General features: G+C 42.1%; 1 protein-coding gene across 1 annotated transcript; it reads left to right on the top strand.

Moving 5' to 3' along the window:
- Positions 1-208: 208 nt before the first annotated feature.
- On the top strand, positions 209-415 carry LOC101787015 (protein transport protein Sec61 subunit gamma-like). The gene has a single exon (XM_023561386.1). It carries the CDS (start codon positions 209-211, stop codon positions 413-415), a length of 207 nt encoding a protein of 68 aa, XP_023417154.1.
- Positions 416-14392: the final 13977 nt, after the last annotated feature.

The following is a 14392-nucleotide window of genomic DNA, read 5'->3' as shown; positions in this document are numbered from 1 at the left end:
AGCCTGGAATCACACAGACCCCTGGAAAGCAATCTGACCGAGTGCCCAGAGCTAACACTGTGCCTTAGCGTACAGCGCCCTGTGTGACCTGTCCCAAAGGACGCGGGGCCAGAGTGGGGGTAGGAAGTATAAAATCTTTGTAAGATGGATTTCCTTTTCACAAAACCTTACATCTGCTACCTGTCAATATAGTAGCCAACAGTCAATCATGGATCAGGTAATGCGGTTTGTTGAGCTAAGGCGGCAGCTTGAGAAGTACTCCATTCGACTGGTTAAAACATGCACCAAATCAGACAGAAAAGAATTCCGGAAGGTTGCCGAGTCAACAGCAACAGGATTTGCTATCAAGGGATTTATGAGCTTCTTTGTGAAATTGACCCACATCCCTATTAACAACATTCTTGTGGATGGCTGATCGTTTTGGAAGGGAGTTTTTCTTCTTGACATCTTAGGGGTTGGAGAAGCTCATGAGGTGAAAATTTTCATTTGTGCTTTTCTTTTTTCTCTTCCCCCTTTTAAAATGTTTCCTATTTGTAAATTAAAATAATTTCAAAAATAAACCCTTTCATCCACAGTATCTTCCACTCAGAATTCTCCGAAGAAGTAGCTTAAGGATGGCAATGCGTGGAAATAAAGGAAGATCAGCTAGGTCAGAAAAACAAAGCAATGTATACTGGGCTTGACGGTGAGGAAGTAGGCACCTGTGCTTGCATTTGACAGAGTAATGCAGATGGAAGCAGGAAAGCTTTCTAATAGAAAAACAGGAGGCTTCAGATGTGCCTTGTTAAATGCTGTGAGGTGAGGACACTATAGTTGAGCTAATTCTGGGCTCAACCCCCACTACTGGTAAACAAAGTGGGGTATTCCATGCCTTTAGTTAGGGTGCACAGTTGGCATTTCCTGGTTGTTTCTAAATGGCAAGGAGGACAAAGGGTGCTGTGTCAGTTATTCATCAAGTTCTGGCTATTTTGAGTTGCTTGTTAGGGAAGTTCTTAACTTCCCTGAATCAATCTCTCTATGTTTCTGTGTCTGTCTGTCTGTCTGTCTGTCTGTCTGTCTCTCTCTCTCTCTCTCACATTAGATAACTGTCTGACTTCATACAAGTGTGATTTACAGCAGGCTAGCTTCTTCAGTTGTTCATTATAGATAAGGGGTTGTAGACCTTGGCTCAGAGTTCTCTTGTTTATACATGGTCTGAATAGTGTATTCAGCCTTTGAAATATACTAATTCAGCACATCCTAACCCAGCGCCCTGGACATTCAGCCTCCCTTAGGCACTTCTCACTCAAATGTGGGTCTGGGACCAAGCTTCTCTGGGGTCTGCAGGTTCTGACACAAAAGTCAAGACATTTAGGCATCACTCCACATAAGAATGGGACCAACAGCTCAACTGTCTCTGTAATTGCTTGGGTTAAATTTTCAAGGCCTTGGAGTTTTTCCAGTTGCCTTGCAAAACATGGTGGTACTGGCGTACACTTAGGGAGAGCATACTGGCCATTAGAATGATAAGGAGCTGGCAGCAGTGTCCCTGTGGTGCAGTTGGTTTGCACATTTGGCTGTTAATGGAAAGATTGGTGGTTTGAGCCCACTCAGGGATGGCAAGGAGTTTGGTCACTTCTTCAGTGGTTAAATCTAAAAAACACATCTTACTTAACCAGCTCTCATGATCTAGTGGTTACTTGTTATCCCCAACCTCCAACCATTACTGCCACCAGAGTGCTAGGGAAAAAGGTAGTGGAGGAGATAAGGAAGTCCTTGCAACAGGGAATGGGAAAATGCAGCGTAATCTAAGCACGACTTTAGGGTGTGAAGATATTATTAGTAGTATATAAGCATTAATACCTACAGGTTGTGTTTAGTTTTAGTAATTGCTCCATCTATATTATATTGTTAGTGGTAGAGAGTCAAGATCCTTATTATCTTCTGAATTATTTTTAATAAAGGTGTTTCTTCTTTTGTTGTACTATTATCTAACCCTTTATGTGTTGTTTTAGAAATTAATTTGGTTCCATGATTTTATAATTTCAAATAATGCTGCAGTTAGCATTGTCCTACAAGAATCTTTTGCCATCTGTAAAGCATTTTTATAGCGTGGAGCCCTGGAAGTGCTCCTGCCATATCATGATCATGTTTCCTTTTTTTTTTTTAACTTAAGTGATAAACCCTGTAAATTTGCCTTCCATAGGAGGGGTATCACTTTATGTTCCTATTTAGTTTTCAACTCAAAGAATCTTTTTCTTCTATTCTTGCTAGCACAACAAACTTGTATTATCTATGATATCCTAATATAGGAAGTACTGCTCTCCTGACTTAAGTGGAAGCCTTCTTTTATCCCTCATTAATACATTGTCAATTATTTTCTCCCATCAGTTACATCAATGTGGAATTATGGTTTTGATACTACTAAATGAACATCTGAAGATGATCTCTGTTGAGGAGTAGTTAACAGAGATCCAACTGGTATCTCTGGAAAGTACATGACCATTAAGCTAATCTATGTATCTTTGTTTGACTGGCTATTTGATCTAAATATTTTGGTATTTTCTGATATTTAACTATGCAGTCTTAAAAAGTGATTTTATTTGTTTAATAATAGATGAAATCCTGTAGGCTTAGTAGGTATCAGTTTCTGCAAAAGTGGAATGTGTATCAAAATGATCTCTATACATGATTCTCCCTTAAGAGCTCTGACTTCAATAAATTATTCTACCTAAAGGCAATCCTGGAACAGAAAGAAAACCGGATTCCTGGTGTCCAGTGATCTGCTATCTTCAGAGTCCCTAAATGATAGAATTGTCATGACCTACACAGTCAGCCAGGTCGTGCGTGAGGGTGACAGGAGAGTAAGAAAAACTCTAAACACACACTAAAAGGAAGCTGGGACTGTGTGGGACCTGACCTCTCTGATGGAGAGGCAGTGACAACCCAGCACAGTCTGTGTCTTTATTTATACACAGTCAAAAAAAGAAGAAGCACCCAGAGACCCAAAGTACAAGGTCTCAATGTTTTGCTGAGAACACTGGAAGTGAAACATTCTCAGAGCTATCTGTGCTATGGTTATTAGGGAAGAACACCAAGGCCAGACACCTACTGGACCAGCCTTGCTCTACTTCCAAGGAGTTTGCCTATCTTAAGCTCTGTCCTGGCTCAACCACTTCCCACATATAATAATTTTGCAATTTTTTTTGTTTTTTATTTTTGTAAAGGAATTTTTTATTATTTAAAGAAAGATAAACAAAATAGAAAATGGGCAGAAATAGTACATACTTTCAAAGAAAAAAAACAGTAATAAATCACTAGTTGATATATACATATTGTCCCCCCCCACAATAGTAGTTCAAGATACAAAAGTGGAACATATAAATGGGAATTCAACCAGGGAGACTGCAAACAGTTCTGTTCCACCATTCAACAAAAGTTAAGTAATACGTCTATCAATTCTATGCACTTAGACATGTACGCATTTATCCATATCTTCATTTATGTTGAGACCTAACAAAACTTTTAGATTAAAATTCTTCTGAACAAAGATTAATAATATTGCTGGATTTCACATCATAACACTCCAGAATAAGCACTGGGTACTGCAGTAACCCTTTCTTTCCTTCATAGTATTTGTTCATTTCATCATGTGTCATAAGATCAGTTCTCATAAAAACTGTTCATATGTTTTATGCAAGCATGAGTCTTAACATGTATTTCTATCCTTTCTATATTAGAAGGAGAAACAGAGCAAAGCAGGACAGAACTAAACATATTCCTATAGACACATAAAACTAAAAAGACATATAAAGTTGCTATATAAGGAGTTCTATCATGGTCACTGAGCTGTTTCTTGTTATCATCAACTGAACTCGCTATATCATCAGATAAAGTGTAGTTGAACATCTCAGTACATAACAGAATTAACAGAAATACAACTTTGTAGATAGTGTAGAGCTACAAAAACAGGTAGTAATCAAATCAGAAGGGATATCGTGGTGAATCATTGTCATTTTCAGTGTCATTGTCATTTCATTTCACTTGTATATATGTTCATATTTCAAACATGTGAGATTGAAAAATAACTTCTATTGACATTAGTTAAACACTGATGGCATCATTTTCCTGGACGTGTTTCCCTTGCTGGGGACTGCACACAGGGCCTGCTACATGTCAGGCAAGCGCTCATCCGTTGAGCCATATCCTCAGCCCCAAATATGCTTTCATGAAACTGAGTCGTTATATAGCCTCCCCCTTTTTTTTGGCAGGGGGAAGGTTTGGGAATCAAGCTCAGGAGCTCATGCTTAACAGGCAGGCAGAGAGCAGCTGAGCCATATATCCTGGGCCTTCTTTTGTTTTTAAATAGTGTAAGTACGCATGAAAAAGACATAAAAACAAAAATGAGAAAATTGCTGAATGTTCCATTGGAGTTACTCTTGCAAAAAGACTCTCTGAGACTAAAAAAATCCTTCATTATCTGCATTAAAATTTGGAAAAAATTACATTTCAATTTGGAATCTCTGTACGAGTGCCTTGTTCATGCCAGGCCAGCACTCTACGTGTGAGGTATATTCATTAATTTATTTTCTGAGAATCTCCCCAAATTACCAAGATTGGCCTTGCCATCCTCCTATCTCGGCCTCCGAGCAGTTTACATTTCAGGCATGGGCACAGTGCCTCAGAAGGCATTGATGTTTGAATTCTCTCAAGGTCTTCTACTTTATGTTTGAGAAAGGACACCTCCTCCCATGGCTACAGCAATAGAAATACAGGTTCCTCATGAACCTTGATCAGTCCCCAACACCCAGGGTTTCTACTTCTAGTATCCTGAGCACTGGCTGGGCATGTATGCCTTGTGGCTGGTTTTGTTTGATCTGAGAAGGTCTGTCCAGTCCCAGCTCCACAGGTGCTGCGACCTTGGGGACTGCTGTATGCCATCCCTGATACAGGCACAAGGGGGCATCATAGCCCTTTCTGAGGCATCCTGCAGGTTGTTTTGGCCAGGCCAGAATGAGTACAGGTCAGCAAGTAACCCTGGGAGAGGGAGCAAAATGCCTACACTCGCTGAGACTGGAATTTGGATTTGCCCTAAATTATAGTTCACCCTTCAGGTGCTGTCAGTTGGGGAAAAACAAATCACTTCTGACACTAAAGACAATCTCAAGACCCCATGGAGATCCTGTGCCCCAGGGGTCTGCACAGGCTATCTCTGTGTTCTGCTCCACCAGGTGGTGCCCCTAAACTCATGTTTACACTCAAACTTATAACCTGGTAACAAGTAAATTCAAGACTGACCTAAAAACCTCACTTAGCCTGAGTTGGAAGTTCCATAATTTCAAACAGCCAAAGGCCCTCATGTTTCAGGCTTTGTCCCTGTGATGACTAAATGTGAGATCTCCGTTTGGTCACTGGGACAAGTACATTCCAACAGAACAAGCACCAGCAGCAGGAGGAACCCGAGGGCCCCATCAGTCTAGAGGCTGGGAGGCATTCAGGGAAAGGGCTTGCAGGAAAGTACAGGGGCCTGACTGTCTGAACTGGGGAGACAGAGGAAAGGGGTGGTGCCAGGATTCCCAGGTAGACTTGGGATGCCTGTCCTTGGTCAGGACCAAGAACTCGGAGGCCAATGCCTTGCTGTCTTCTTGTGCAGCAGGGGTGGTTGCTGTCTCCTCTCCTGCATGATATTCTAAGTTGTATAAGTGCCAAAACTGCAGGTGCTGCGGTTTCTGGATATGGGGAGTCAGCCAGGGGCACTGAGCTCTGGAGAGAAACCTTGCAGGAGCTTGGAGATCCAAAGCCACAGTGCAGTGACGCAGGGTCTTCCTGTCTGAGTGGACACAAAAGCCCAACATTCTTTGCCTTCTCTTGAGGCATCATCAGTGCCTAATCATTTGTTTATTTCTTTAAATCAAACTCAAAATGCAGTATTGAACTTGCCATCTCGAAAAATAATAGCGCAAGCCACCAGGTGCAAGATTTCCCTAAAGCCCTCTCTAACACAGTCACAGCATTGGTTCACATTCGCCTCCCATGAGAGGACACCGATTCAAAACCACACAGACAAAATTTAGTTTTATTTTACTTTATTTTGAAAAGAACAAAATCTTTTGAGAAAGAAAATAGAACGGGGCATTCAACACAAAAGGACGGACATAACACATGATTAAATCCACAGTATAAGGAGATCTACAGTGGTTACTAAGATGTGTCTTGTTATCTTCAATAGAAGTCTGTATCATCAGGCATAGGAAAATTGAACAAGGGCTGAGGATTTACCTCTGCAGCATAAGCATCTCCCTGGCAATCATGAGGTCCTGAGTTCGAGCCCTGGTACCACACACCAAAAAATTGAACATAGCAGTACATAATAATATCAATAAAAACAAAACACTGGAGACATTATAGGACTTCAAAAGCAGATAACAGTCAATCCAGAATGGGTATCCTAGTGAATGTTACCATCTTCAGAGCGGTGACTTGGTACTATCAAACATAACAGATTCAAATAAAATCAGTCACGACAAAACAATGATCAAAGCAGTGATTGCTTTCATCCTAGGTGGCTTCCAAAAAACTCCAAAATGTGTGCGCTCTTCTTCCCCCAAATCTCAAGTGCAAGTGGTTCTGTACTGGGTGTCTGTGTCCTTTTCAAATGTTTCAGTTTTTGTGTTGAAACATTAGGCATCAACACCAAGATATTTGGGGTGGGTCCTTGGGGAGCTGAGGACCAGAGGGCTCATGTGATCGGTGTTCCAGAGAATAAAGTCAAGTGCTCTCTGTCTATCTCCACAGTGGGAGGAGAAAGTGTCCCACTGATTTTTCCCACCCATGCTTCTTCCCACCCCTGCCCTCCTCCAACTCTCTCCATACCTCTTCTCTCCTCCTCCCCTCTTGCACTAGGCCATTTGCAAGCAGTTCAGAGACACCTGGCCAGGGTAGCATGTGCATCAGCTGGCATTTTGATCTTGCAATTTCTTGCCTAAAAAAGTGGAAAAGAAATCCATCTAACTTTAACCACTCAGTCTAATGAATTTTCTTTTTCAGCCTGAACTGACTAAAAGTGTTGTTTCCCTGGGAATTGAGTGGAATGAATCTAGGAAACAGTTGCCTCCCTGACTCCTGGCATGGCAACAAGTCCACTGCTCCTGGCTTGCTCTACTGGCAAAACCCATGAGATTGACCAGCACAGAGGCAAGCTGGGTACAGATAATGAGATGTTTGTCATTTTTGAATAAAGTGCTGGTTACGGTATGGGGACTACATAGATTTAGGATTCAATCATGCCTAGATTGAAGATGTGGAGGGATCACTCAGGATCCCGTGTAATGAGCAAATGGTGTAGGCTGCACTGACTTAGGCAGGCTGTTTTTTTAATTCTGCTTATGTGAATGGAGGTAAGAAATTATAGAATGATATGATCAAGTGCAATAGGCTTTTGGGATACACAGCAAACATAAGCAGCATTTACTGTTTTTTGTTTTTTTTTTGTTTTTTTTGAGACAGGGACCCACTATGCACTTGAGGTTGGCCTTGAACGCACTATAGAGTTCAGGCTCGCTTTGAACTCACAGTGATCCTCTTGCCTCAGCCTCCCAAGTGATGGAATTACAGGCATGCACCACACATACCTAGTTGATAAGCATCATTTTAAAATTACACTGAAAACAAACGGTTCTGTTGGAAGGATGTTTGTTCCCAGATGACAGCAAATTAGAGAAATAGGATGAATGTTGATGTGGCTTAAGTGTAATAGCAGGGGATGCCCCAGGTGTTAGTGGTGGACTGAACTGCACAGCGCAGTAGTCATCTGCAAGATGCTGAATATCTGGAAGGCAGCCAACAGTCCCACCTGCGAATATCAAAATCTGGCCAAGATCCTTGATCACTAGTATCGAAAATGTCATGAGAAAATAAACAGAAACAAGTGTCATATTCTAACAATGGCTGGGAAGTAAATGTCTCTGGGTCCAACTTCCTCTACCCCAAAACAGCCACTATTTATTTGGTCTATACAGTGGTAGGTGGGGCTAGCAAAGAATTAAAATTCTTCCAAAGACTCTGACTCGAGAGGACATGGACAATCTTATTTTTGAAGTACCTTGACCCACCCGAGTCTAATCCTTAAGAAGGCGTAGATGATTTGGTGCTTAGAAGTATCTTGTCCTTGAATATAATGCTCAAATGACTGAAGAAGGCAAAGATGATCTTGTGCTATAATAGTGACTTTTTTTGATTTCCTATTAACTTGTTTTGAAGTCCTGTAATACTCCCACTATCTTGTTTTGACTGATTAGACTCTGTTCCATTCTGTATGATAGTATCAAGTTTGAGGGTATAGGCAACTACTTTGATGGCAATAAGATTTACTAAGATGCCCATTCTGGTTTGACTATTGTCTCCTTTGGAAGTCCTGTAATGTTTACAATGCTTAAGTTTTATTGGTCTTGTTCTCTACTGTTTTGTTCAACTTTATAATACCTAATGAGATAGACAATTCTTTTTAAGGATACAAGAGACATTATGGTAACCATTGTTGATAACCTTGTACTCTGTTTTTACATCATGTGCTATGTCTATCCTTGGTTTTGACTGACAGCTTTATTTTGCCATATTTGACTTTATTCTCCCCCCCCCCAAAGTAATAAGAACTAAGGAGTAATAAAACCCAAAATGTGTAAATTTTGTTGTAAAAAAGAGAAGGAAAAAAAGTGCTCTAAAGGATACAACAGCAAGTGTGTTTAGGGTGTTAAATAGCTGACCATATTAATGTTTTTGGTTGGATCATTGAACACAGCTGTTTGCAGTCTCACTGTTTGAATGTCCAATTTGTATGCTTTGATACTGAGACTTGAGCAACTATCTCTAAGATGATAATGTATAATCTATTAACTGGTGATTTTTTACTGTTTTTTTTTTTTTTTTTTTTTGTAGTTCTGTATTACTTGTACCCTTACACCGCTTTGTTTTGTTTTGTTTTTTCTCTTTTTCCTTTTAAATAAAATTAAAAAAAAAAAAGAGTCAAGAGGAAATCCCAGATGAGTGGTATCAACAATCCCAATGCTTCCTTTCATCCCACAGAGAATATGCAAAACCAGTCACTGTGAATTTGTGGCCTCCAACACTGAAGTATTCTTCTCATTGAGTGCTGAGGTAAAGGGTGGTGTGGGATGGTAACACGAACTCACTTGCATTCTCCATGTGAGCATGTGGCACCCTCAGAGGCATGAAGCATCAAGCACTGGCCTGAGAATTGGAAACTGACCAGAGGAACAATTGTACTGTGGCTTAGGATGAGGTATGAGAACAAAGGCCCAGCTTGTTGATGCAGGTGAATGAAATCTGAAGTCCATCCTGTAGGCCAGAACTATTGTGTGTTGAGTCTGGGTGGCCAGAGCCTAAGCTTGCATTGTCAGTGTGAAGACTGATTTGTTTGTGGAGCACTAGTGTGTTTATGACTCATACTGGACTTAGCCTGGCTCCTCAGCAAAGGAATTAATATTTGGTGTCAAGCTCCTGTCTTTTAGATTGTCATGTCTTTCAGATTGTCATCGTTTCTCATCAAGAAAAGCAAGACTACATGTTGCAGCTCTTCACTTTCAAGAGCAAACTGACCCTCAGAAACAGCATCTTCAGCAGTACTTCTGGTTTGTTCAGTTTCATCTCCACAGGGAAAATCAGAGAAAATCTCTATTTAAAAATCAACCCCCCACAAATACAGAAAAAAACTACTAACATTTCACCCAACAGTATTTCTTGGCAATAGCCAACTACTTACATATCTAATGCATCAAAGCACACTAAGGCGGGGGATTGGTTTTCCCAAACAATTAAACATTGCTGCCATTTGTCTGTCAAGTGCCCTTCAAATGCTTTCCATGTGTTAAACATCTGGCACGTAATATTTTACATGGAATGGAAGGCTGACCCTTTTCTCTTCTATAGAAACAAAATACCTCAAAAGAGCCCTTCTTTTCAAGGGCTAAGTAGAACTTTCTTTTTTGTTATATCTTTATGCTGATTTTCTTTTTTTTAATTAAAAAATTAAAAGAAAGGAGATTAAAATAAAAGTGGACATAACAACATAACACAGGTCAGAACAGAACAATTTAAGCAACATAGTGTTTCACCACAAGATAACCCAACATAAAAATAGTTACGATAGTGTCTCTTTCCTTAAAATATTTGAGTATAACTTCATATATTATAGCATCAAACACAACATGACAGTGTAAAAGCATTCAAGAAAATGAAAGTATTACAGGGTATTTAGAACCAACTAACAGAAAACGACAGTGGTTTCTACATTATCTCCTTGTCTATAAAAAATTTTGTTTACACTATCACATTTAATAAAATCCAATGAGATACAACATGATAAACCAATGGAGACAGAAGAACAAAAGCTTCATAGGATTTCAAAATAAGGTGATATTATATCAGCACGAACTAGTATATTGTCTTGTTTTGTGCAAAATAACTGTTGATACCATCACAGACAATAAAATCAAACAACTCAGAATAGAACCATTCCAATTAATGAAAACATTATAAGGCTTCAAAGCACTATAATAGGGAATCATGTTTAACACATACTTTTATGTATACTTACCATTTCTTACACTAGGGAAACTATTTTGTATTTATAGATATGAGTTTGATTTATTTCGCTTATGAGTATGGTCTCAAGCTGCACCCATTTATTTATAAATATCTCAATGTGATCATTCATTATAGCTGAGTAGTACTCCATTGCATAAAAATACCACAACTTTTTTATCCATTCCTCAGTTGATGGACACTTAGGTTGTTTCTAAGATCTGGGTGTTAGAAATTGTGCTGCTATAAACATGGGTGCACATATATCACTGTGGTATGATGTTTTCAGTTTTTCTGGGAATATGCCTAGAAGTGGAATAGCTGGAACAAATAGGACGTCAAATCCCAGCTTTTTGAGAAACCTCCAGACTGCCCTCCACAATAGTTACACCAGTCTACACTCCCACCAACAGTGCAGGAGAGTTCCTTCTTCCCCACAGCCTCCTTCAAAGGCCCCTCCTTTCCAAGGGCTAAATAAAACTTGCCTCTTTGTTATCTATGCTGATTCTCTTCTCTTCTCTTTCACTTAAATCTCAGTTTGTTTCTGATTTCTTCCTCAGATTGGAATTTTATTACTTTACATACAAACCGCTTTACCTTCTCAGGGTCACTAAGGCTACAGCTGGAAGTGGACAATATATGATCTCAGATCAGAAAGAAAGTCCCTGGAGAGGTTGCTGAAGTGTTTCCACATGGATTTATTATGCAGGGTTTTTGTTGTTGTTCCGTTTTGAGACAGGGTCACACTATGTGTTTCAGGCTGGCCTAGAACTTGCAGCAGTCCTCTTGCCTCAGCCTCTTCACTGCTGGGACTACAGGAGTGTGTGACCACGCTCCGCTGCTATGCAGTCTCAAAGAAGCCTTTTTCTGAGTCAAGTTTGACCAAGTAGGATATTTTCCTATTTATAACTTTGTCTACTCAAAGTTTCGCATAAATGCCACAACTTAGGATCTGGGCGTGTAGTTCAGTGGTAGATACTTAGCTTGCTTGTGCAAGACCCTGAGTTTTGTAGCCCACAGAATCACAAAACAAGACAAATGTCCTTCCCTTGGACATCTTTACCAGTTTGCAGCCCACACCATAAAAAGCCTTTTTGGGAACAATTGTCTGTCTGCGCATTGTTGGCAGCGTTTTGCTGCTATGAGCAATCAGTAGGCTCCATGTAGAGTTCTTGCCTCTTACCTAGATCCAGGCTCCATTCCTGGCCAAGGTAATGAGTATCTCACTGTATCCTTTCAGAGTCTGCACCTCTACCCTTCAAAATTGTGTTTTCTGGGCAGCTGTGGTCATTTAGATGTCTCAGTTCAGGCCAGCCAATTGGAAGTGGACTGGGATTTCTGAAGAGTTACACATGCAAGTGTTATACATGTGGGAATAAAAATCACTTAGCAAGTATGACCGGGAAAGGACCCAGAGTTTCTTCTGATGTGAGTCTGCAATCTTGAGTGTTAGTGTGGAAAATCACTGTTGCTTTCTTCTGTTCTCCTGGCAGATCCATGAACATGCAAGGAACCACTGGAGCCCTGATTCACATGCTGAGTCTTGGCCTGGCCACTGTTCCCTGTCTCACTATGGAGCAGAATAAAACATTAAGGAGCAGGAAGGAGATAAGCTGCTGGCCTAGGAAGACAGCAGGTGGCAGCAGCTGGGGGAGAGACTTGCTGGGTGGAACCTCCCTGAAAGTGAGGGCTGCAGTGAACGCAAGGCAGCCTACAGTGGTGGGGTGCTGGTGGTGGGGTCTACCTTGGACACTGTGAACCCTGCAAAATCAATAAAAAAATAGAAATATTAAATTGATTTGTTTCTTCAGATGCCATCAACTCAGCCTGTCGGCTGAATGAGCAGGTTGTTTATGGGTGGGTGGGGGTGTTCTTGTCTCCCAGCCCACACACTGGTTGGCTCACAAGAAGGGTGAGTTGGCTTCTTCTTCTCCCAGAGCCAGCATGGCTTTTGCCCACTCACGGGAAAGGAAGGGTTCGATTTCGCTTGTTCTCCTCCTGGAACCTGCATGGCTTGCCCACCTTACTTCAAAGTTTTAAAGAGCCAGATGATGAGTTTTCTAACAGAAATTCTGGTATGGATTTTTTCCATTTAGCTTTTGTTGTTTTGACTTGCTTTGTTATGCTTTATTATGCGTTGATTTGCTTTGCTATGCTTTACTTTGCTTTGATGTGACCCTGAGTGTGGGGACCTGCAACTCCTGCAAGCTTTGGCAGCCAGGCACCTGCAGAAAGGCAATGGGTTATACCTACTAGTGCAAGATTGAGACACCCCACCCAACCAGCAGCCTCTGGGCTGCCTCCTCTGCATGGGGGAAGCCCATGTGTGAGGTCTCAGGGCCCCCTGCCCTCCAGCCAAGGCCCAGCCCCACTTCCTCTTCTCAAGTCCTCCAGCTGGCCCAGGGGCACTGTAGCAGTGATTGGGGTTAGTGATGGCCCTCTCCCTCCTTCCCTAAGCCTGGCAACCCGGTGGGGACTCTGGTTCGGGATCCCCACCTGGTATCCCCAAGCTGTGGAGGTTCCTACCCTGTCTGGGGCTGAGGAGTCTGAGGCCCCCCGCAGAGGCCAGGTACTCCTGGAAGTTTCTCCTTTGCCTCATTGTCTTTGTGGCTGCAGCCACACCCAACCAGCCAACTCCTGACCTCAGCTGAACAGAGGCCAGGTTGCTCCGCGGGGCAGGCGGTGGGGTCCGGGAAGGGTTGAGACCCCAGAACGCAGGCATCCGCGGGGCTGTCAGACTTCCAGGGCTGCACGGCTCAGGCCCCGGGCGAGGCCCGGACGCGGGCTCCGAGGCAGGCAGGAGGCAAAGCCTCCCGAAGGCAGAAGGCAGAAGGCGGATGGGGAAAGCCGTTCTGTCACCCTTCTAGCTTGTGGATCCCTCCCTCAGCGCACAGGTTTCCACCGAGAGAAACAAGGCTGGGCTTCTGGCTCCAAGGCTAGGAGCCTGTTTTGCAAAAGGCAGGCCAGGCGCGGGGGCTGTACTTGGCACCCTATGAGCAAGATCAGGGTGTTCCTCCATGTCTCTGTGGTGTAATGGGTCAGCACATTCCGCTGTTAACAGAAAGGTTGGTGGTTTGAGCCCACCCAGGGGCAAGAGGGGCAGATGAGGGGGCCTAAGCCTGCCTAAATTTGACATTTTTAAACTCAAAGTGCCTTTGCCTTCTCCCTGATAACAGCTCACCCAAACTCAGCCATCTACTGTCCTACCTTGCCAGCCACAGAAAAGAAGAGTCTTCCAAATCGGTAGGTATTATAGGCCGAAATCAGATGGCAAGCAGGTAGCTTGGCTCACCTTGACTTGGCTCAACTTGCCAGCTAGGAGAAGCTTTAAACGCTGACTGGTTTGCTTATTAAAAGTTCCAGTAAAGCTGACTTCCAAAGAGCTTAGGGAGCTCATCTGTGCTCTTGATGCACTCTGGTAAATAATCAAGTCACCAATAAGGGAACCGTCCTATCTTCCAAATTAGTTTTACTGTGATTATCTCTAATGAAAGTGGGAGTAACTTTAGAGGAAAACTTTACATTTCAATTGAAAACTATGGCGTGTGTGTGTGTGTGTGTGTGTGTGTGTGTGTGTGTATGTGCGTGCGCGTGCTCCTGTGTGTGTTTCAGATATTAGTTTTTTACAGTCCTTGCAATTTTGGTATCTACAACCTGCCTGTTTTACATCAGAAGTGCAGTTCCAGCAGGATGTAAAAAGTTAAGAGGAGAACCTTTGAACCTAACGTGAGGGCTACTTAAGGGTGGCCCTAGATTCCAGATGTCATGCCAGAGCAATCCACATGTAACCAAGAAAACACTCTTCAAACCCAAA

Source organism: Cavia porcellus, unplaced genomic scaffold, assembly GCF_034190915.1.
Source record: "Cavia porcellus strain 051 isolate PalLab524CR breed Dunkin Hartley unplaced genomic scaffold, mCavPor4.1 scaffold_1, whole genome shotgun sequence".
Lineage (NCBI taxonomy): Eukaryota > Metazoa > Chordata > Mammalia > Rodentia > Caviidae > Cavia > Cavia porcellus.
The sequence above is the reverse complement of the archived record's forward strand: the minus strand, read 5'-3'. Positions and strand labels throughout refer to the sequence as shown.

What these genes read in the sequence shown, in the direction of transcription:
- LOC101787015 (XM_023561386.1), top strand. Translation starts at nt 209, where the DNA reads ATGGATCAGGTAATGCGGTTTGTTGAGCTAAGGCGGCAGCTTGAGAAG.